This window comes from Lygodium microphyllum, chromosome 24 (assembly GCF_053477565.2).
Source record: "Lygodium microphyllum isolate KBCC chromosome 24, Lygodium_microphyllum_v1.1.10, whole genome shotgun sequence".
In the NCBI taxonomy this organism is placed as follows: Eukaryota; Viridiplantae; Streptophyta; class Polypodiopsida; order Schizaeales; family Lygodiaceae; genus Lygodium; species Lygodium microphyllum.
Genome location: NC_141158.1, coordinates 21,976,564 through 21,997,738, shown reverse-complemented (window position 1 = coordinate 21,997,738; position 21,175 = coordinate 21,976,564). Strand labels below are relative to the sequence as shown.

General features: G+C 46.0%; 1 protein-coding gene across 1 annotated transcript; it reads left to right on the top strand.

Moving 5' to 3' along the window:
- Positions 1–15,127: 15,127 nt before the first annotated feature.
- Positions 15,128–19,764, top strand: LOC148014910 (uncharacterized). The gene is made up of 3 exons (XM_087665918.1): positions 15,128–15,427; positions 15,540–15,782; positions 16,376–19,764. Exons 1-3 carry the CDS (start codon positions 15,271–15,273, stop codon positions 19,516–19,518), a joined length of 3,543 nt encoding a protein of 1,180 aa, XP_087522044.1. The 5' UTR covers positions 15,128–15,270; the 3' UTR covers positions 19,519–19,764.
- The last annotated feature ends 1,411 nt before the right edge of the window (positions 19,765–21,175 follow it).

Below are 21,175 nucleotides of genomic sequence, written 5' to 3'. Positions count from 1 at the left end.
TGATGCCCTTGGATGTCGAGACTTCTGATCCGCTTAGAGAGGATGTATCCATACAATTATATGATGGGTATTGAGTATCTCGCCTGAAGACACTGCTTGCACTCTTAAGTGTGCAAGCAAAATACGGATGGAGCGATGCGAGTGTGATCGAGTTGTTCAGGTACCTTGTACATATGCTTCGTTAATTTTTTTTGTCACTATCATAAAAAACATTTGTGCTTTTTCAAGGTGTTTTATGATTTTTTTTCAGGTTACTAAAGTATCATATATTACCACTTGCAAATACCATGCCTGAGTCTCGTAATGATGCGCGACATGTTTTACGAAAGCTTGGCATGGACTACAACAACATCCGTGCATATATCAACGATTGCATAATGTTTCGAGGAGAATACGAGACTATGGAGATATGTCCAAAGTCTGGTGCTCATAGGTATCGACAGGACTTGCAAGGGCAAACCATCCCTCAAAAAGTTCTTAGACACTTTGTGCTTATCCACTACATAAACCACATGTTTCGTACGTCCGGCATGGCGAGCTTGACAACGTGGCATGCACAGAATAGGTCCACAGATGTTCAATGAATATCAGTGGATTCACACGCATGGAGCCACATTGACTCTACCTTCCTAGGCTTTGCTCGAGAGCTAAGGAATCTTCGGATCGATCTTACTATGGATAGTGTGAACCCATTTGGTCTGTGCTCAACTTCTTACAGTGTGTGACCTATAGTCCTTGTCAACTACAATATCCCTCCATGGCTTTCTACGAATAAAGGACATCTTATCCTTAGCTTGCTCGTTCCTGGCCACTACAAGGTCAAAAATATGGATGTGTATCTTCGTCTATTAGTCAATGAGCTTAAGATTTTGTGGGAGGAGGGGATCACCGTGTAAGATATAAGCAAGTGCAATGGTCGACGGTCTGCCAATATTCGAGTCATTCTCATGTGGACCATGCATGACTTTTCGGGATTCGAAGGGTGCTCAAGTAAGTAGGCTTCCGTTCTCGTTGGTAATATCTATCATAGCTCGTTTAAGTTTGTATTCACTAGATAGAGGTGTTGGGACATGTTTGGTTACCTCAGGTTATCATGCATGTCCATTGTGTGGACCACATTTAGACTCCCGAAGGTCACCAAGCATGAAGAAGATGATATATCAAGGACACGCCACTTTCTTGCCAGAGGGTCATGAACTCAGGGAAGGTTTTCTTGGACGACCTCCAGTATATATGAATGCCCAAAGCTGGTACGAGCTGAAAATGGTCCACACGGAGTCACATCCAAACGGAATGCGATGATTCTTAGTTTTCTACAAGTTACCGTATTGGACCCACTTACAGATCAACAAGTAGACCCACTTACAGATCAACCACTTGTTGGATCCCATGCATATTTTTAAGAACGTGGGCAACTTACTATGGGACCACATCACAGAAAAGAGAGACAGTATAGGGGTACGAATGGATTTGAAGGAGGTAGGCAAGATGGAGGTGCTTTGGCCGCAGTCGAGTGCTGATGGTCGCTTGCAGCTACCTCGCGCTCCTTGGGTTTTGTCTACTAAAGAAGAGCGCATTGTGAAGTAAATAGTCAAGTCTATCTGCACTCCGATGGGTATGATGCGTTCTCTCAGGTCTGCATTTTCTAAAGACGACCAATTATCAGGGCTAAAATCCCATGTTTGGCAAAAGGTATGTTAGGTTTGTACTACAAATGATTGTAAGTGACCTGCGTATTTTGCTATTTGGAGTGTAGTCGTTGTTCATAATGCTTCCTCGTTTGTGGCAGTTTGTACTATCGATCACGAATGTAGGACTCCTTACTCTAGAAATACGTGGGGCGATTTACAGGTTGTCAACTTTAGTGCAATGGATCTCACAGAAGGAGATTAAGACGTCCTCTATTGAATCCAGAAGGCGGGGAGCAGTGGAGATAGTCTGTCTCTTTGAGAAATGCTTGCCTACCATATGCTCACGATACAAATCCACCTTCTTGTGCATCTTGTAGATGAAGTGGAGATTGCTGGACCTATCCATACGCGATGGATGTTCTTCTTGGAGTGCTTCATGAAAACCTTGAAAGGCTTTGTGCGACAACGAGCTCGGCTAGAAGGTAGCATGGCTGAAGGTTGGTTGGTGTCGGAGGCATTAGTGCATATTTCACAATGGCTACCAATGGTGGATTCAGACAATAGTATGGTATGGTCGCTGAAGGATGATGATAGACTGACTAGAGATGTGGTGGTTGAAAATGGGGTAGAAAAAAGAATGGATGTTGCAATGGAGGAGAAAGTGAATCACTTCTGTATGTTGCACCATGCCTCCATGGAGACGTGGCTCGCTAGGTACTAGCAAGCTAGGAAAGATTGGGAGGAAGCGAGATCTGAATTTCGACGTAATACGTGAAAGGTGAGAAGGATCGAAGCTTGCACGCGAGCTATGGCGGGAGAGCAAGAGCAAGAAAAGAGAGAGACAAGAAATGGGAACTCCAACAGTCACAATGTGTGACCGGGCCTTCCTTTATTCAAACTGTCACTAAAAGAATAAAGAATCAAGTGATGTGACGGGCGCCCGCCACCTACAGTGTGCAATGGCGGGTACTGTCAGTGTAGTAATACACGGGGCGGCACGGCGGAGATGCCTTTACCCCCAACAACGAAGGATCGAAGCTTGCACGCGAGCTATGGCGGGAGAGCAAGAGCAAGAAAAGAGAGAGACAAGAAATGGGAACTCCAACAGTCACAATGTGTGACCGGGCCTTCCTTTATTCAAACTGTCACTAAAAGAATAAATAATAAAGTGACGTGACGGGCGCCCGCCACCTACAGTGTGCAGTGGTGGGTACTGTCAGTGTAGTAATACACGGGGCGGCACGGCGGAGATGCCTTTACCCCCAACAACCGAAGCTTGCATGCGAGCTATGGCGCGAGAGAAAGAGCAAGAAAAGAGAGAGACAAGAAATGGGAACTCCAACAGTCACAATGTGTGACCGGGCCTTCCTTTATTCAAACTGTCACTAATAGAATAAAGAATAAAGTGACGTGACGGACGCCCGCTACCTACAATGTGCAGTGGCGGGTACTGTCAGTGTAGTAATACACGGGGCGGCACGGCGGAGATGCCTTTACCCCCAACAACCTCCCACTTAAAGGCGAATCTACCCTAGTGAGAGAGAAAAGAAAAAGAAAAGACAGTATAAATGTACATAGGTACAAGGGATGAGGAAAGGCGACATCTCATCCAACGCCCATCAACCTTCTGAGGAAGGCAAAGTGCTCAGTAGTGAGGCTCTTCGTGAGCAGATCTGCAGGATTCTCGTCAGTGGAGATCTTGACAAGGTCAACAGACCTGTCCTCCACGACACCACGTATAAAGTGATATCTCACCTCAATGTGTTTCGTCTTCGCATGGAAGACCGGATTCTTAGCCAACTGAATGGCACTCATAGAATCCGAATGCAGTGTAGGTGTAGCATCAATCCCAAGGTTAGCAACTAGACGGCCTAACCATATGGCCTCCTTGCAAGCCTCAGTGGCTGCAACATACTCGGCCTCAGTGGTAGACAAAGCCGTACACTTCTGAACCCTGGACATCCAAGAGACAGCCCCTCCAGCATAGGTGAATACATAGCCAGAAGTGGACTTCCTACTATCTGCATGTCCTGCATAATCGAAGTCAGTGTACCCCACGACCCCTGTATCCTGGCTGCCATAGCAAATACACATATCTGCTGTGCCCTTCAGGTACCTCATGATACCCTTCACGGCATCCCAATGTCTGCTGACAGGTGTAGCCATATAGCGTGCCACAACACCAACTGCATGCGCAATATCTGGACGAGTGGCTATCATGGCATACATCAAACTGCCCACGACTGAAGCATAAGGGATCTTGGCCATCTCGGCCCTCTGCTCATCTGTCTGCGGACAATCGGCCTGTGATACCTTCACATAAGAAGGTAATGGACAGCCAATAGGCTTTACATCCTGCATGCGGAAGCGCTCAAGGACTTTATGAATGTACTCCCGCTGTGAGAGATACAAAAGCCCCTGATGCCTATCGCGCTTAATGCGCATCCCAAGTATATGTGAGGCCTGTCCCAAATCCTTCATCTCAAAGCTCTTCTTCAGCTGAGATTTAAGAGCATCTAGCTCATCATGAGCTTTCCCTGCTATCAGCATATCATCAACATAGAGTACTAAGATAAGCAAACTGCCATCACGGGCTTTCTTCTGTAAAGACACGGATCCATAGCACTCCTGCTGTAGCCCTGTGACTGCATAAAGGCATCAAACTTATGATACCATTCCCTAGGTGCCTGCTTCAAGCCATACAAGCTCTTCTTCAACTTGCACACTAGGTGCTCCCTGCCAGGTTCTGCAAAGCCCTTAGGCTGATCCATATAGATCTCATCATGCAAGTCCCCATGTAGAAAAGCCGTCTTGACATCCATCTGATATAGATCTAAGTCAAGCTATGCAACCAAAGCCAAGACTAAGCGCAGGGTGGTCATCTTAACCACAGGAGAGAAGACCTCATCAAAGTCCACACCATGTTCCTGCTTAAAACCCTTTGCTACCAATCTAGCCTTGTATGCCGGCTTGGGGTGTCCAGGGGTACTTTTCAGCTTGTACACCCACTTGTATGGCAAAGCTTTCTTGCCCTTAGGCAAGGCAACCAAATCCCAAGTCTCATTCTTATGCAGGGAGTCTATCTCAGACTGCATAGCCCTCTCCCAGGAGTGACTGTCATCCCTGCGCATAGCCTCATCATAAGTGAAAGGGTCTCCTGCATCTGTAACCAAAACATAATTCATAGAGGGCTGAAATCTGTCAGGTGGACGTCTGTCTCTAGCAGACCGTCTCACCGCAGGCTCTGCTGCCTGTCTGACTGCCTGTCCAACACCCTGGCCCTGTGGAGGAACTGCTGCAGGCTGTACTACTGGCTGTGCTGGAGCTCTAGGCTCCTCCTGAAAGATCACTCTGCGGATCTCAACCACATTCTCAGGCTGCCTGTGCATCTCGTCTTCATGGAAGACGACATCATGGCTGCGTACTATTTTCCGCGCCTGCGGATCCCATAGGCGATAGCCCATCTCTCCTGACTCACCATAGCCAAGGAATATGCATTTAATGCTCTTTGGATCCAATTTACTCCTCTTGTCCTTGGGCACATGGCAGAATGCCTCACATCCAAAGACACGGACATGCGCATAAGAGGGTGGCTTACCAGCCCAAACTTCCTCTGCAACCTGGAAATCCAATCCATTGGAAGGCGATCGGTTTATGACATGCACTGCCGTACTAACTGCCTCAGCCCAAAAACTCTGGGGTAGGCCTGCATGGCTAAGCATAGAGCGCACACGCTCCTGAATAGTCCTGTTCATGCGCTCAGCCAAACCATTCTGGGGTGGGGTGTAAGGGGCGGTCAACTAACGCTTAATACCCCTGTCATCACAAAACTGCTCAAAAGCATGTGAGACATATTCTCCCCCATTGTCAGTCCTAAGGCATTTCAGCCTATACCCAGTCTGGTTCTCAACAAGAGCAAGCCAACGCTGAAAGACTGCCAAGACATCGGACTTTTGCTTTATGGGATAAGCCCACACTTTCCTAGAAAAATCATCAATGAAGGTAACAAAGTACTTCGCGCCACCCGTAGACATACAAGGCATAGGCCCACAAACATCGGAATGCACCAATGCCAAGGGCTCACTCATGCGTGGCCTACCCGATTTCTTATGCGTAGACCTATTCTGCTTACGATAAAGACAATGATCACACGAGTCAAAACGTGCATAGTCCAAAGGCGGAAGATACTGCAAACTAGATAAAATTTTCATTCCCTTCAAAGACATATGCCCCAAATGGGCATGCCAAAGTGATACATGTGGGATAGAGCCCACTGCCAAAACATGGTCAACTGAGGACCCAGATACAACAAGAGGATAGAGGCTACCAGACTTGGCGCCTCTAGCAAGCACAAGTCTGCCACGAGTAATCTTCCAGGTAGAATCCCCAAAACATACACGAAATCCTGCATCATCCAGCTGTCCTGCAGACATAAGACTGCGTGTAAGCGCAGGTACATGACGTACATCCCTAAGCAAAAATGAACTGCCAGTGGAAAAATGCAACTGAATATCACCCATGCCCACAATGTCAAGAGACCTGTCGTCTCCAAGTCTGACTAAACCAGATATAGTGCGGTAAGAGTGGAACCACTCACGGTAAGGCGTCACATGGAAGGATGCTCCAGAATCCAATAACCAGCACTGTGCATACATACTAGATGTCTCAGTCAAGTGTGAAGCATCAGAAGAACTAGCTGCAAGTATAAACTCATCACCACCATCGGACTCCTCAGTCTGCGTGACATTAATTTCCTCAATCTTGACGCTGGACTTCGCAGGTACTATGCTGCGATCAGAGGACTTCTCCTGCACTTTATCTTTCCCCTTATCCTTGCGCTTCTCATTGCGCAACTCATGACACTGTGGTCTAATATGGCCCTTTTTTCCACAATGATGACAAGTGACATTTGCATTGCGCCCATGCGACTTACGCGACTTGCCACGAGATTTAGACCGACCCTTCTGCGAGTCACGGCCTCGGCCATTACCACGGTCATACCTGTCATTCCTGCCTCTAACTGTCAAAGCATGACTATCACGAGAGGCATCCAAGTTTTTGCGATTCACCTCTTCCTGAAGAAGAGCACTCTCAACATCTGCCAATTTTAGAGTAGCACTAGAGGCACAAAGAGCAGTGCGGAATACATCCCATGACTCATTCAGAGTCCCAAGCAAGAAAAGAGGAGTTACTTCCTCTCCAAAGGTGATATCCTGCGAAGTCAGGTTCTTCAGTATAGCATGGGACTGGCTCAAGTGAGCAGACATAGTCGCATTATCCTTCATGCGCAGATCCATAAGCTGCTTCAACCAGTACATCTGACTCGCCGGACTTTTCTTATCATAAAGATTCTTGATCTTATTCCATAGATCCCATGCACTCTGTGCTTCCTCAAATACATTATAATGTACCTGTTCAGTGAGAGACAATACAATCGTGGACTTGCATAGCTCATCAAGTTCAAGCCAGTCGTCATTGTCCATAGTTTCAGGCTGCTCCCCACTCAACCGAAGTGGCTTAATCTGAGATTTCTGCACCAAAACCTGCCATATTTGACTCTTCCAGTAAGAGTAGTTGGTACCATCCAACTTTGTAATGTTAAAGATGGCACTATCATGCGAAGATGACGCCATTATGCAGGCTAGAAATCCCCAAACAGTCCAAAACTGCTTGCTGTTTTACTGCAGAAACTGCCCAAAAATGACCAAAACGGGGTCCAAAGGGCGAGCAAAGTGTGCCAAAAGTTGCTGCCCACTTAGTACTAGGTGCGGTACACCAAATCAGGATATTTCAGCATGAAAAGTACACCTCAGTCCACCAATAACTGCTTGCTGTAATAAATTGTAGGTATGCAGTCTAGAGAGCAAACTGTCCCAAAATAGGATCCAATGTCAAGCAAACAATGCTAGGTCCAAAGCCGGCATGAAACGGACATAAGCAAGGCCAATGATAGTGAAAAGAACATGAGATCAACACCGAAGCATGTCAAAATAACATCTGCCAGTGAAAGGCACACCCCCAGACACTCTAGGCAAAGTGTTCCTGTAACTGCCAAAACCTGACACAAATAGGTGTCTGCTCAAAGAGAAAGATCCAAATATGAGACTCAGCTCATAAGCATCCTGTGAACCAAGAGTACATCAATGCATATCCATAAAGATCGGAGTATGATCCCAAAGTCTCAATGCGTATGTAGCTGCTCAAGACATAAACTGCTCCAAATACATGTAAGTGCTCCAATAGCATGCAACTGTCAAAGGTCAAGCAAGCATGTAAAATGCTCCCACTGGCACAAAAGGCGTACAAAGCGAGCTCAGAAGCTCAAACAACCCAAGAGAAAGCACCAGTGATAAGTGACCCTGCCAATGCATCAAGCGCATCCAAGAGAGCATGACATACATGAAGTACCGGTCGTATTAACCATGAAGCAATACATAAGCCCAAATAATCTCTCGGTCAACTCAATGACATCCAAATAGCAACCAAGATCAGTGATCAAGTAAGCCAGGAATGCTCAAATACATCCAAATCCAAGCTCCAAATATCGGTATGGCATACACGAACCAAATAGCATATGTCACGAGCCAAAGCATGTAATGCAAAAGCCTAACTGTCAAGCAGAGATATGAGGCATAGGCTGTCCATGAGCATGCCAAGTCGGTCCAAATGCCAGTGAAGACGGAGCTAATGTGAAGCTCAAAATCATCCCATAATCTCATACATATGCTCCAAGCCGTCCCCAAATGTCAGAGACATCATGCCAAAGCTCAAAGCATACATCCGGTATCTGTAGGTAAGTGCCAAAGCCTGTAAAGTACCTTCAGCCCACTGTTATTCCAGCATGTATTTACTGTTCTAAACAGTAGATTTCAGCCCCAAATTCAAGCCAAAATCATGGTCAAACCAAATGCATACATCCCCAATACATCCGGGTAGGAAGTAGACCGCATACGGGCATCAAATAAGGTAACCGGAGTAGAGTATAAGCATCAAATGCCAATGCCAAGTGTGGCTGCCCTGTTTCCAGCACTGTATAACAGTAAATAACAGTCCCAAATCAGCCAATATTTCAGGCCAAAATCATGGCATAATCATGTGCATACATTCCCAAGGCACTAGGCATCATGTAGACCGCATACGGGCATCAAATAGCACAACCAGAATGGAGTATAAGCAACAAATGGTAATGCCAATGGTGCTGCCCTGTTTTCAGCCTGTTATGACAGTTTATGACAGTCCCAAATCTGAAGAGATCAGCCCCGAATGATCAAGACCAATGCCCAAAGCTTGAATGACATCAAACATGAAGTCTATAGCCCTCTTGATCAAGGTAGAGAGCAAGAAGCAATGGCCAAGTGTGGAGCTGAAGTAGATGAGTGCTCACAGCCTGGAAAAAAATGATGCAATCTGCCCTGTTGGTGCTGAACTTGCTGCTGCTCCACATGGGCTGAAAAGGGGGTAATGGGGGGCTCAAGAAGGGCCTATCAAAGGCCTATGACAAGCCTCTTTGAGCCTTGATAGGTGTAAGGCACAATATGAGGGGAATAAGCTTCAAGGGTTTGAAGCCATGGCTGCCCTTGCTGTTTGCAACCTGTAGACTGAAATAAAACCCTGAAAGAATGATCAAATACCTCAGTATCAATGCCTTGAAGGTGCCTCAATAGGCTGGGAAGGTGTTCAGGAAGCCGAGGAGTGACGGGAGCTCGGGGAGATCGGATATGGCTGCCGGGATGGAGACCCAATGCGTGAAGCGAGTCGATGCGAAGGTCGGGAAGCACTGAGTCGAGCTCGAGCAAGAGAATGCCAAGCTCTGATACCAGTTGAAAGGTGAGAAGGATCGAAGCTTGCATGCGAGCTATGGCGGGAGAGCAAGAGCAAGAAAAGAGAGAGACAAGAAATGGGAACTCCAACAGTCACAATGTGTGACCGGGCCTTCCTTTATTTAAATTGTCACTAAAAGAATAAAGAATAAAGTGACGTGACGGGCGCCCGCCACCTACAGTGTGCAGTGGCGGGTACTGTCAGTGTAGTAATACACGGGGCGGCACGGCGGAGATGCCTTTACCCCCAACAATATGCACCATCGAACGATTTGATATTCCGAGGGCATGGAGGAGATGCTGTGGTTTATGTCAATGCGATGGTTGCATGGAGCTTTGACCGCAGTGTCTTGCGGAGGGGCGGAGGTCTTAACCGAGGAGTGGGAATTCTCGAGGGGATGTAGTCCAAAGGTGATATGTGTTTAGGGTTTGTCATATCTATATTTTATATGCGACAACTAATTGAGTGTTTCAATGTACAATACAAAATATATAGTGCGGCTCGTGCAGACGACATTTCCGCGTAGAGCGTATTGACGAAATGCGCTCCACAAGAGATTGTGGTATCATGGCAAAGTTCGAGCAAGAGAGCCGACGATGAGCAATGGATCCAAATACAGTTATAGATAAGATGGAGTATTTTGGGAACTTGCAAAGTATTGTCACGGTAGATTACTATAGCTTCTCCATGATCCTATTCGATGTGCATTGGCTCAAAGTGGTACTTGAAGGAGCTAGAGCAACAATTCGACGAGGTCCATCTGGATTTCTCGAAATAGATTCAAAAAAAAAAAGACAAATTTGTGCGACACGTTCGTGTTGCCGGCCCATTGTGTATAGGTGCATGAACTCATGTTTTTTAAATTGTATTACAATATGGTACATGTCACAATAGTTAAATCTCTCTTGTACGTGATTGTGAACACGTAATTTTCTATCCAAACCCCCGACAACCTCGATGGTTGTACGTTATACCTTCAGCTCTTCGAAGTGCGAGAGTATATGATCAAAGCGATGTTTCGAGTATAGATGAGGACAGTATGCAAATAGAGGGGTCGATATTGCAAGGGGTCGAGGCCACGGAAAGCTTGGAGCATGTAGAGGAGCCAGCATCGAGTAACAATTATGGAAATACAGGAGTTCATTTGAGAATGAGGTGGACTCATCCTTTTGTGGTGACATGTCTATCGACCTTCCAGTATATGCGGAGTTGTGTTAGGAGATTGATGTGGGACCATAGGGTACTTCATACTTGGAGCATCCACCTACTCAATTCGTTGACGAATCGCTTATAAGGGTACATAAGATATACATTTTAAGTAAGATCATTTTTAAAAGATTTATATTACTGTGCTTTGTATGATTTTTATTGATTATGCTAACATCAAATTTTATCTGTATAGGTGACCTTTATGGATATTTAGATCATCACGATGAGTCGAGGGATGAGCGACGAGGAGCTACAGGAGATCTTCACGCGTATGTCTCTAGATCAGATGGCTTGATTCAGAAATATGACGGACCAGGAGCTGTCTTGGACACCATCGGGCCGTTTTATTAAATCTACTTCGGTACGCTCTGATGCTTTAGTTTCCAGCAAATGAGATCGACGCTCCAACCAGACTTGGGCCAGACGGAGGGAGTGGTTTAGGGGGATGCTGCGGAGACCTTGTTGTAGTGAGCCCGCGGTGGGCTCGGGATACAGGTGCTACTCCTTGCTCTCATGGCGGTTTGAGAGAACATGGCTCAGGTGGTTGTTGTGGAGGTATCGACACAATGTCTCCGTCTCGTCGTTCTGCTAGAGTTGCATCACTGTAGTGTCACACCTATGGAGATGTCTACTCCAGTCACTCCAGCTTTTGCTCAGTCGTCCGCAGGTGGCACCCCTATGGGTGCTACTCCAAGAGATACTACCCCTGTAGGTACACCAAATGTACAGGGGTCTCCTGGATATGCCCAGGAGCATGGTCGCAAGTGGGAAAGGACACATCTTAGGCATACCCCAGAGAGGTATGGATACCTTGTAGATGATAGGACATGAGCCATCATCATGAATGATGAGGGGAGGAGGGTGATGGCTCGTATGAGAGAGTTGTGCCAACAAGTTTTTCGGCACGTCTTGGATCATTGGAAGAACATATCGGAGGGGAGCAAGGACTACATAGTAGCATCCTTGCATGAGGAGTTTTCGGTACTAACCGTAACAAATAGGTTTTCCACGGGCTGGATAATGGAGTGCATGCGTGCGTACATGTCACACAGACGATTGGATGCACACAAGGCACTTAAGAGTGGGGTTTGAAAGCTTGAGTGGCTAGATGCAGACGACTGGCACTGACTCAAGGAGGAGGCTACAGATTCTCTAGGACGTTGGAGATAGCAGCGCGAGGCGGCAAGGGCACGACTGGAGGCCGGAGTGGTCCATCATCTTGGGAATGGCAGCCATGTGACATATCTGAAGGACTTTGTAAGTTTTTCTTTTGTTTTGCTTGCTTATTTTTTTGCAATATTCATTGTACTGACAATCGTATTTCTAACAGTTGTATTTTGTTTTCTTTGCAGTACATTATTACAAACCGCAATCCCACCGGTCTAGAGACTTGATATGCAGAGAGGCACGATCTCACTACATTGATCGACCAATTGTATGGACGCGACGGCCCTGTAAGTTACTCATCTTTCTTGTCTGTAGTTACTAAGTTTAATTAAAATGCATTATTATATGGTGAACTGATGTATAGTTATTTCTTTTTTTGCAGAGTCTGTTCGATGCTCCTTTGCGGCGGAACGAGGTTTCGGATGGCGAGGATCTATAGCTCGCCCTTGGATCCCTGGAGCTCACATACTCTTCTTTTTTGGTCACATGATTTGTATAGACATTTTCTATGTAGTAGTAGTATCTTGCTATGATTGTACCGGTCGCTTTCATTACGCGATCATGTATTTATTTCATGTATCAGTGTTATGATTCAAGTACACTTTGCCTTTATTTACACGAGCATTGTACACATTACTGAAACTATTTTGTATGGCCCAAATAAAGCACATAGTGCTATATGTGACAGGGCAGTAAGCGATAATTTTTTTTTCCATGTTTTATTAGCGTCGCAGATTTATTACATGTTATCGTCATTATTAGCGTCATTTTTTTTCCATGTTATCGTCATTATTAGCGTCGCAAATTTATTACACGCATCGCTATTAGCGTCGCAAAGCGTCATTATCAGCGTCGCATTTGCGATGCTGATACCGAGGCAAATAGCGACGCTAACATCGACTATTCTATGGCGTCGCCAATAATGCGTTTTTTGCGACGACGGGGGCAAATTTCTTTATGAGCATTTTCGTCGCTTTAAACGTTGGTATAAGGCTTGTATCTTGTAGTATAACGATTGTATGGTGGCACTTTTAGCGATGAAAGGGGGAGTTTTTTCATGGACTAATGACATCACTAAAATTGTCACTATATATCCAATTTGTTGTAGTGTTAGTGGTTCTCCTTCTCTCCGTGTTTCCTTTATTCATTGGAGTACTCATGGATTGGATTGGTTGCGATAAAGTGGCAAGAGAAAATTGAAGGGCACTCATGTTCTAAGCACAATAAAAACATGTGAAAAAATTGTTGCAAAAGATCATCCTATCCATTGGAGCCTTATTGGCAACACTTGAATTGTGAGTCATCTGACAAACCTTCAAAGGCATTTAGACTACAATGTGTGAAGGTGAGAGATGGTCATGTCGATGAGTGTTTAAAACTCTTAAAAAATAAGAGTCCGTTCAATGTTCCATTGTTGAGCATTAGTACCAACACAAATGAGTTGGATCTCACATTTATTTGAATATACAATGGCAATTTTAAAACCGTGACTACTTATTCTATTTAAACTCTCATTGCTTGCAAAATTTTAGTGTCCATACTATATCTTAAATATTCTTGTAAATACTCAACTTGGATGTTCAACACTCTGTTCAGTGCAACCAAGCTTGGTTCCTTGTCCTAGATTGTTGATTGCTCTTCTTTGATTTCTTTGACCAACCTTCAAGTTTGACATTTTAAGTAAGTTTTCAAAAGTTTATACCTCTTTTGCACCCTTCTTTGTTTGGGGTTAATATCTCCCCTAGCACAATTAATCTCTACTCGTTTAGAGCGCGCATAGCTAATGCCGCTCCTAGGGCATAAGGTGGCTCTCTATTAGCTTCATAAGGAGTATTAGTCTAATAGTTAGAATACAAAACTCGTCTAAGAATGTGGCCAAACTCTACTATACATTGTAAATAAACAATGCATCAATTCATTTGCTAAAATATTGATATGTGAAGGTTAAAAGCTACATGTGTATAATTTGATAACACAAATTCTACTATGCATTAGCAAATAAACAATGCATTAACTCATTTGTTTAACACGGGATCAAACTCCAAATGCTCAAGTATTATAATAACAAACAATCAGCAAAATATGTCATATGTTGTGTGAAGGCCCATACTAAGATCCAAATCATTCTCTTATCTAATTGCAATTATAAATTTCCAATATTGAGTTATTAATAGCATCATAAATCCTTATATGTTGGACAAGCCTATATTGAGTTATTAATAGCATCATAAATCCTTCTATGTTGGACAAGCCCATATTGATGATGCTGTGCAAAATAAGTAGAAAATTATTTCTGAAAGCTAAATGCTTAGCTATTATCTTGGAAGAACATGAAGCATAGTTATGGCATCTAATAACTAGGTTTTCTCTCAATTTCAATATTTGAGTGAGATCCTTTGCACGTAAATCTCAATGGTCTTGAAACACCTCTATAAGTAGGCCTACCAAATCCATCAAACTTAGATCTCTCTTCATCTCAAAGAAACCAAATTTATAGGGCCTCTTGAAACACCTCTATAAGTAGGCCTACCAAATCCATCAAACTTAGAGCTCTCATCATCTCAAAGAAACCAAATTTATAGGGCCTCTCTTAAAAGGCATGTAATTTACACTTATGGACTATCATGGATATTGGTTTTGTTTCACAATGTACATTGGTGGTGCCATCTTATGGTACTTGAGCATGCAATATAGTTGTGGGATTTACAAGATCGGTGATATATCACATCACCATACAATAAGGGTAGAGAAGATAGTATGATGATTGAGTAGGACAGTAGAGGGAACGAGGGTATGGAAAAGAGTTTTGATAAGTTTGAGTTTTATTCAAGGAAAGTAATTAAGTTTAATGTATCATCATTCAGGAGAAGGTCTCACATGCACCTGCGACCACCATAGTGATCATTCAATTGGAATGCATCATGGGAGGAAAGTTGAGAAACATATGGCATATTTCGTTTCCCTTCAAGAGGCATCAAGGGCAAGGAATAAGGAGAATGTGATGAGTGTCCTAATTAATCATGTTAATTAGTTATTCTCTAGTGTGAGGTGGTTATGAGTTTGGGACGTGCAACCACACAAATGCACGTATAACTATAAGAAAAGAGGGGAAAGGCCAAGCGGAGCGACAGGTGTAAACGGGCCCAATAGAGAGAGAGAGAGAGAGCGTGGCATTGAGGTGGCAAGCCTCTCAGCATGCATGATCTCTCTCTCTCTCTCTCTCTCTCTCTCTCTCTCTCTCCAGCTGTTATCGGTAAGACATTGATCGACAACAACGTCAAAGCTGTGTAGGGAGCTGATGCACAGGCTAATTTATTGTTGTGCTCAGCCAAGTTCAATCTGATCTGAAAAAACACAGCACATTACTAGTAGCTGTAGGCATTCGATCGTAGAGCTCTTGACGATGTGAAATGCTGATTCGTCTTGGATAAAAACACTCACTATGGATAATCAGCCATGTGTGAGGTCGATTTTGATCAATAGGAGTACACCGAGGGGGGCAATAACGTCCTTCCCCTTGATTGACACAGCCTGGCGCCTGCTGCTGCCGCTTCTTCTCCTGAGTTGCTCATTTATACCCAATAATGCATCAGCTCCAGGTGTGTGTTTTTGGGTATTCATTCCTTTTGATGGAGAATTAAGTGTAGAATGATCAAAGGATTTATGATGTGTATGTATGTGATATGCGATTGTCGTCTTAACTTTTAACAGAGGAATCGATAGCCTCAGCGAGCGATCAGATTGATGACAATGTCAATGCTGTCAATTACACTATTAATCCAGAGAGAGATGCATTGATTAAGCTCAAGGCTTCGCTTGGATTATACAACCCCAGCATCTCCAGCGTCCTCTTCGATTGGGCAGCGCCGGGCGGATCAGAGGACTGTTGCGACTGGACTCGAGTCCGATGCGACGACCAGTCTAATGTCATCTACCTCGACTTGAGACAAGCAGGTTCCAAACATTATAATTAATACGTAGTCGTATAACGCATGTGAGGATCAAAGTCTCGTGGCACCTCAATGCACAATCGTATAACGTACTGCAACAATCAAAATGGCTCGACACGTCCCATTAATGCACACATTAATGAGATGCGATGCAGCCTTATTAATCCACAGGAAGCGTCAAAACCTTAATGAACATGAGATACCGTGATTAAGATGAGATGCGACCTCAATGAAGTAGAACATCAAAATCAATGCATAATACACACACATTTGAGCATGTTAATCGTCGAAACCGACTTACCCAAGCATAATTCGTACAACTTGGAACATCCACGATCATCTATAACCCGACTTTCCCAAGCAGCATTCATACATTTGGAACATCGATGATCATCTGTTACAAACAAACATTCATGGAAAGATCCCTAATCTTAGGAATTCAATCTATTGTAGAGCATGGTAGATACTGTAAGGGTATTGTTAGGAAATTAGATCTGAATTGGTATGAATTTCAAGGTAATGTAAAGATACTGTAAAGGTCATTGTTAGTATTTCATACCAATACTAATTATAGTGGCTTTTGGTGAAACTGTCCAGGTTTGCGAGGCCCATTGCCAAGTGGCTTCTCGGCATTTGCCAATCTATCTCGTCTCTACCTTTCGTTAAACAACTTCTCAGGGAGCATAGAGGAGGATCTGAGCCGATGCACCCACCTAGAAATCTTAGACCTCTCATCTAACATTCTCTCCACATCATTACTTGAGTCATCAGCCATACCTCTCCACCTAGGCAACTTACACAAGTTACGCTACCTAGACCTCTCTTCAAACCTGTTGGCAGGCCCCATAAACTACAGCATTTTTGCCAACTGGACAACATTGCTCCATCTCAACCTCTCAAATAATAACCTGGTAGGCAGCCTATCAAGTCAATTGTTCTACTCATGCTCTAGCCTAAGGGTAATGGACCTATCGAACAACTATTTGAATGGGACTTTGCCTGAGCAAATCTCCCTAGGTGGAGCCATGTCCATGGTGCAAGACCTAAGGCTCAACAACAATAGATTCAATGGCCACATCCCTCCCTCCCTCTTTGATCCATGTGGAAGCAACTTGCAGAGACTTGACCTCTCCTTCAACTCCTTTTGGGGCACAATACCCCCAAGCCTGGGCAACTGCTCCGCCTTGAAGGTCCTCTCCCTCTCTAGAAACTACCTTGTATCCTTCATACCTCATCAACTTGGCAACCTCATGCAGCTCCAAAGCCTCGTGCTTGGTGACAATTACTTGAGTGGTGGCCTTCCTTACGAGCTTTCCTCCTTGAAGTCCTTGGCTTACCTTGACCTCAAGCGAAATGCGTTGTCAGGTAACCTGCCATCATTCTTGGCGGAAAACAGTGCATTGCAATACTTGTGGCTCAACTCCAATAACTTCTCTGGGAGTCTCACAAAAGAGTTTCTGCAAAACTTGACTCTGTTAAGGTATCTGGATTTGAGTGATAACCACCTTGTGAGCTTTATCCCCTTGGAGGTGGCAAAGCTCGAGTCCCTTCAATTTCTCTTCATGTCAGGGAATCGATTCACGGGCGATATACCACCGCAGTTAGGTGATATGGAGGGCTTGCAGATGCTAGATTTGTCCTACAACTTACTCAATGGGAGCATACCCCCTACGTTAGGGCAATTAAAGAACCTCCTATGGTTGAACATAGCTGGGAACAACTTGAATGGGGTCCTTCCGGATGGCCTAGGGAATTGCACGAGTTTGCTCTGGTTCAATGCCGCAGACAACGGGCTGACAGGAGAGCTGCCAGGCAAGATAGGCATGATGGGGGGAGGGGCTGCGACAACCTTTGATGAGAACGAAGGGGGGCAGCCATGGATGCCAGGCTATGCAGGGGACTGCTCTATCTTTGGGAGGTGGCTACCCGAGGGATACAGGAATGGGGCGACTCTCTTCTCGTCTCTAACGGACTACGAAGGGTGTGCGTCTTTGTGGAACAAGCTGGTGGAAGGCAGTCTGAGCCTTGGCAGCAGCGGCTCTGCATGCAGCAAGCTTCGCTTTACGACGTCGGGCTATCTTCTTCTGTCCAACAACAAGGTGCAGGGTTCGATTCCCGCCTCCGTCGGCGACTCGGTCCTGCTATCGATCCTCTCCCTCGATGGGAACCAGCTGGCGGGAGCCATCCCCAGCTCTCTCTCGGCTCTCCCCCTCACCTATCTCAACCTCTCTCATAACCATCTCTCCGGCCTCCTGGCCTCCTCCGGCATCGCCAACCTCACATGCCTCACCGCCCTGGACCTGTCGTCCAACAACTTTACCGGCAGCCTGCCGGTCGACCTCCAAAACCTCTCTCAGCTCTCCAGCTTCAACGTCTCCTACAACCCGGGGCTCGAAGGGGCCATCCCGGCGGGCGGCTGCCTGGCGACCTTCGGCAGCCAATCATACCTGGGGAATACCAATCTCTGCTTCGAACAGCTGCCGGCGGGCGAAGCAGACCCTGCGCTGATCGACGCTGCCTCGCCGAGGGCGTGCGGCCGCGGGAACGCCCCCCAAGACGAACAAGGAAACCAGAAACAGGCTGGTGTGAACATTCCCCCGCCCTTCGTCAAGGCCCACGCCGCCGCCGCCACCGTCGGGGTAGCCGCCGCCGTTCTCGTCATCGCCGCCGTCTCTGCCGCCGCGTGGCGCCGTCGCGACCCAGTCGCCCGCCGCAAGCACGCCGGCGGGGGCGATGACGTGGACTTCCTCCTGGGCAAACCCCCCTCCTCCAAGCGGGCCGCCCCCGCTCTGACGTGGACCACAGACATGTTCTACCCCGGCCGCCGCGATGCCGTCTCCTACGAGGACCTCGACTGGGCCACGCGCGGCTTCCACGAGCGCTTCGCCGTCGGCGGCCGCGGCGCCGTCTTCAAGGCCGACCTCGGCAGCGGCGTTGTGGTGGCCGTCAAGCGCCTCCACGTGGACCGCGACCTGGGGGCCGGCTTCCGGGCCCAGCTCCGCCAGCTGGCCGGCCTGCGCCACCCGCACCTGGTTCCGCTCGTCGGCTGCCTGCATCGCGGGCCCCACCACCTGCTGCTCCTCCCCTTCATGCACCACGGCAGCCTGCACGAGTGGCTGCACGTGCGCCCGGACGGCCCCGCCACGCTGGACTGGTCTCGCCGCCTGGGGATCGCCAGCGGGGCTGCCTCGGCGCTGACGTGGCTCCACGGGCGGGGCCTGGTGCACGGCAACGTGAAGCCCCAGAACGTCCTGCTGGACCAGCGCTTTCGAGCCCACGTGGCAGACTGCCATATGGCCCACGTCAGCAGGAGGGATCAATGGCTGGGATCATCCGATACCCCGCCCTACGCGCCCCCGGAGCTGGATCCGGTCGTCAATGACGCCCGGACGGTAGAGGGTGACGTGTACAGCTTCGGGGTGATTCTCCTGGAGCTGACCACCAGGGAATGCCTGGCAGGCACCATGGATCAGAAGCTGGCGGTCCCATGTGGCAACCGCATTCAGTCCATTCGCACTACACTCCAACAACATTCGCGAGCGGAGCACCTCTTGGACACGGCCCTGTGTGGATCATGCGCGGACATCCGGGCAGCCGTTCGCATGCTCGAGTTGGGCCATGCATGCACCCACACCATCCCCTCAAATCGCCCTTCCATGGATGATGTGGCCCACACTTTGTCCGAGCTTCACTCGGTTGAGGAGCATCGTCTCCCTTGCATCTTTGCCTCTTCAGCATAAGGGCAGTGCCACATCATGTGCTTTAGTAAACCTTTTGGAAGTGTCACGACTAGAATGGGCCTCACATTAATTTCCATACCTTTAATAGATCCAAGGCCTAGTTTACTCCTTCGAGTTTTTCCTTCTCAAGCTTATCTACCATGACAAAGATGCCTCACTAGCAGTTATTGGCCACAACAAAGATGTAAGATGCCTCACAAGCATTGGTATTTCCATCTTAAACTTATCTATCTTGACAAAGGCACCTCACTGGCACTAGCACTTCCATCATATCTCTAAATTGAACACCATGGTTAGTAGCACTTACTACTAATCTAGATTAGCAAATGCTAAGCCCTTCTCTCTAATGCCATGTTTATGCTATGTCATCAACAAATACCCTCTCCCACGCTATAACTATAGTGCTCATTAATGATATAAAGTAAGCATTTGAGTCCTTAGACATACTTTAAGATGCCTTGTAGCACAACACCATCCAACTACAAATGATCATATCATGCTATTGCAACTCCATCAATCCCACATTGACCAAAAAGAATAGACGTGGTAGCATGTCTTCCTACAATGTTGGTTTTTTCTTGAGTATTTTGATGACAAGCTTTAGATAGTTGTAGGTGATAGGGAGATGTACCTTTCGTGTGTATCTATGACTTAGTGGCATGCATATTAGATATCAAGATGTACCTTTTGTTCTCCTTTTCTGATCTAGCATATGTAAAAGGTTATATCAGTCCTCAACTATAGAGTTGTGTAGCAAAAGTCAAACCATGCTTAGTCTTCTACCTCTAAGATAGTGCAACACCACTCTGGCTACAAATTTTATGCAATATTAGATACTCAAAATAGCCTTGCGGTCCCTCCTATTCTTGCTTGCTTCAACAAAGACTACTACATTTTGTTGCTCCAACCACTTCCTTGTAACATTTGCAATAATCTTAATAATAGTGTTTATCGTGCAATTTGGTTGAATCCTGTTGGCCCTTGGTACTTGGGAGATAATGAAATAAAAAACCACATTATTGTTTGATTTGTGATTATTTTGAAACTATTATAGTGGCTCTTTAGGTTGCTCTTTTGGTGTTGGGAGGTCTATTGGAAGTGGAACATCTCTTACATTTTGTTTATGTGTCCTCATAACCTTGATCATCCTATTGTACTACTGTTGAGCATGCACAGATGTCTCTAGTTCCTCATTTAGATCCTTATCGTGGTGTTTCTAGGATGTCATCATTCCCTTCCATGGGTGATTTAGCTCATCGCGGATCTTCATACCCAAGTGGCAATGATGCCACTTTTGGGAGTTATAATGCTTCAATAGAAACCTCCTCATCTAGATTGGGTTGGATGGGTGATGTCAAAGGTTCTTGAGAGAATGTGGATATATACTCAAGCTCATGGTTAACATCGCTTGCAAACTTTAGTTGCTTCACCAAATTTCCTTTATCGTGTTCATATGTAGGTAGTCTAATCTCTTGGCCAAAGTCATGGAGAAGAGAGGATGTGGCCAATCATATTTTCATATCAACTTCTCCACATCTTTTGTAGATGGCGTGGTGTAAATAAAGATGAATTTTCTCTAGGTCTCTTGCTACATGGCTATAATATGCTTATATACCTCATCTTGCTTCTTCCAATGGCTTTCTTTTGACAAGAAACT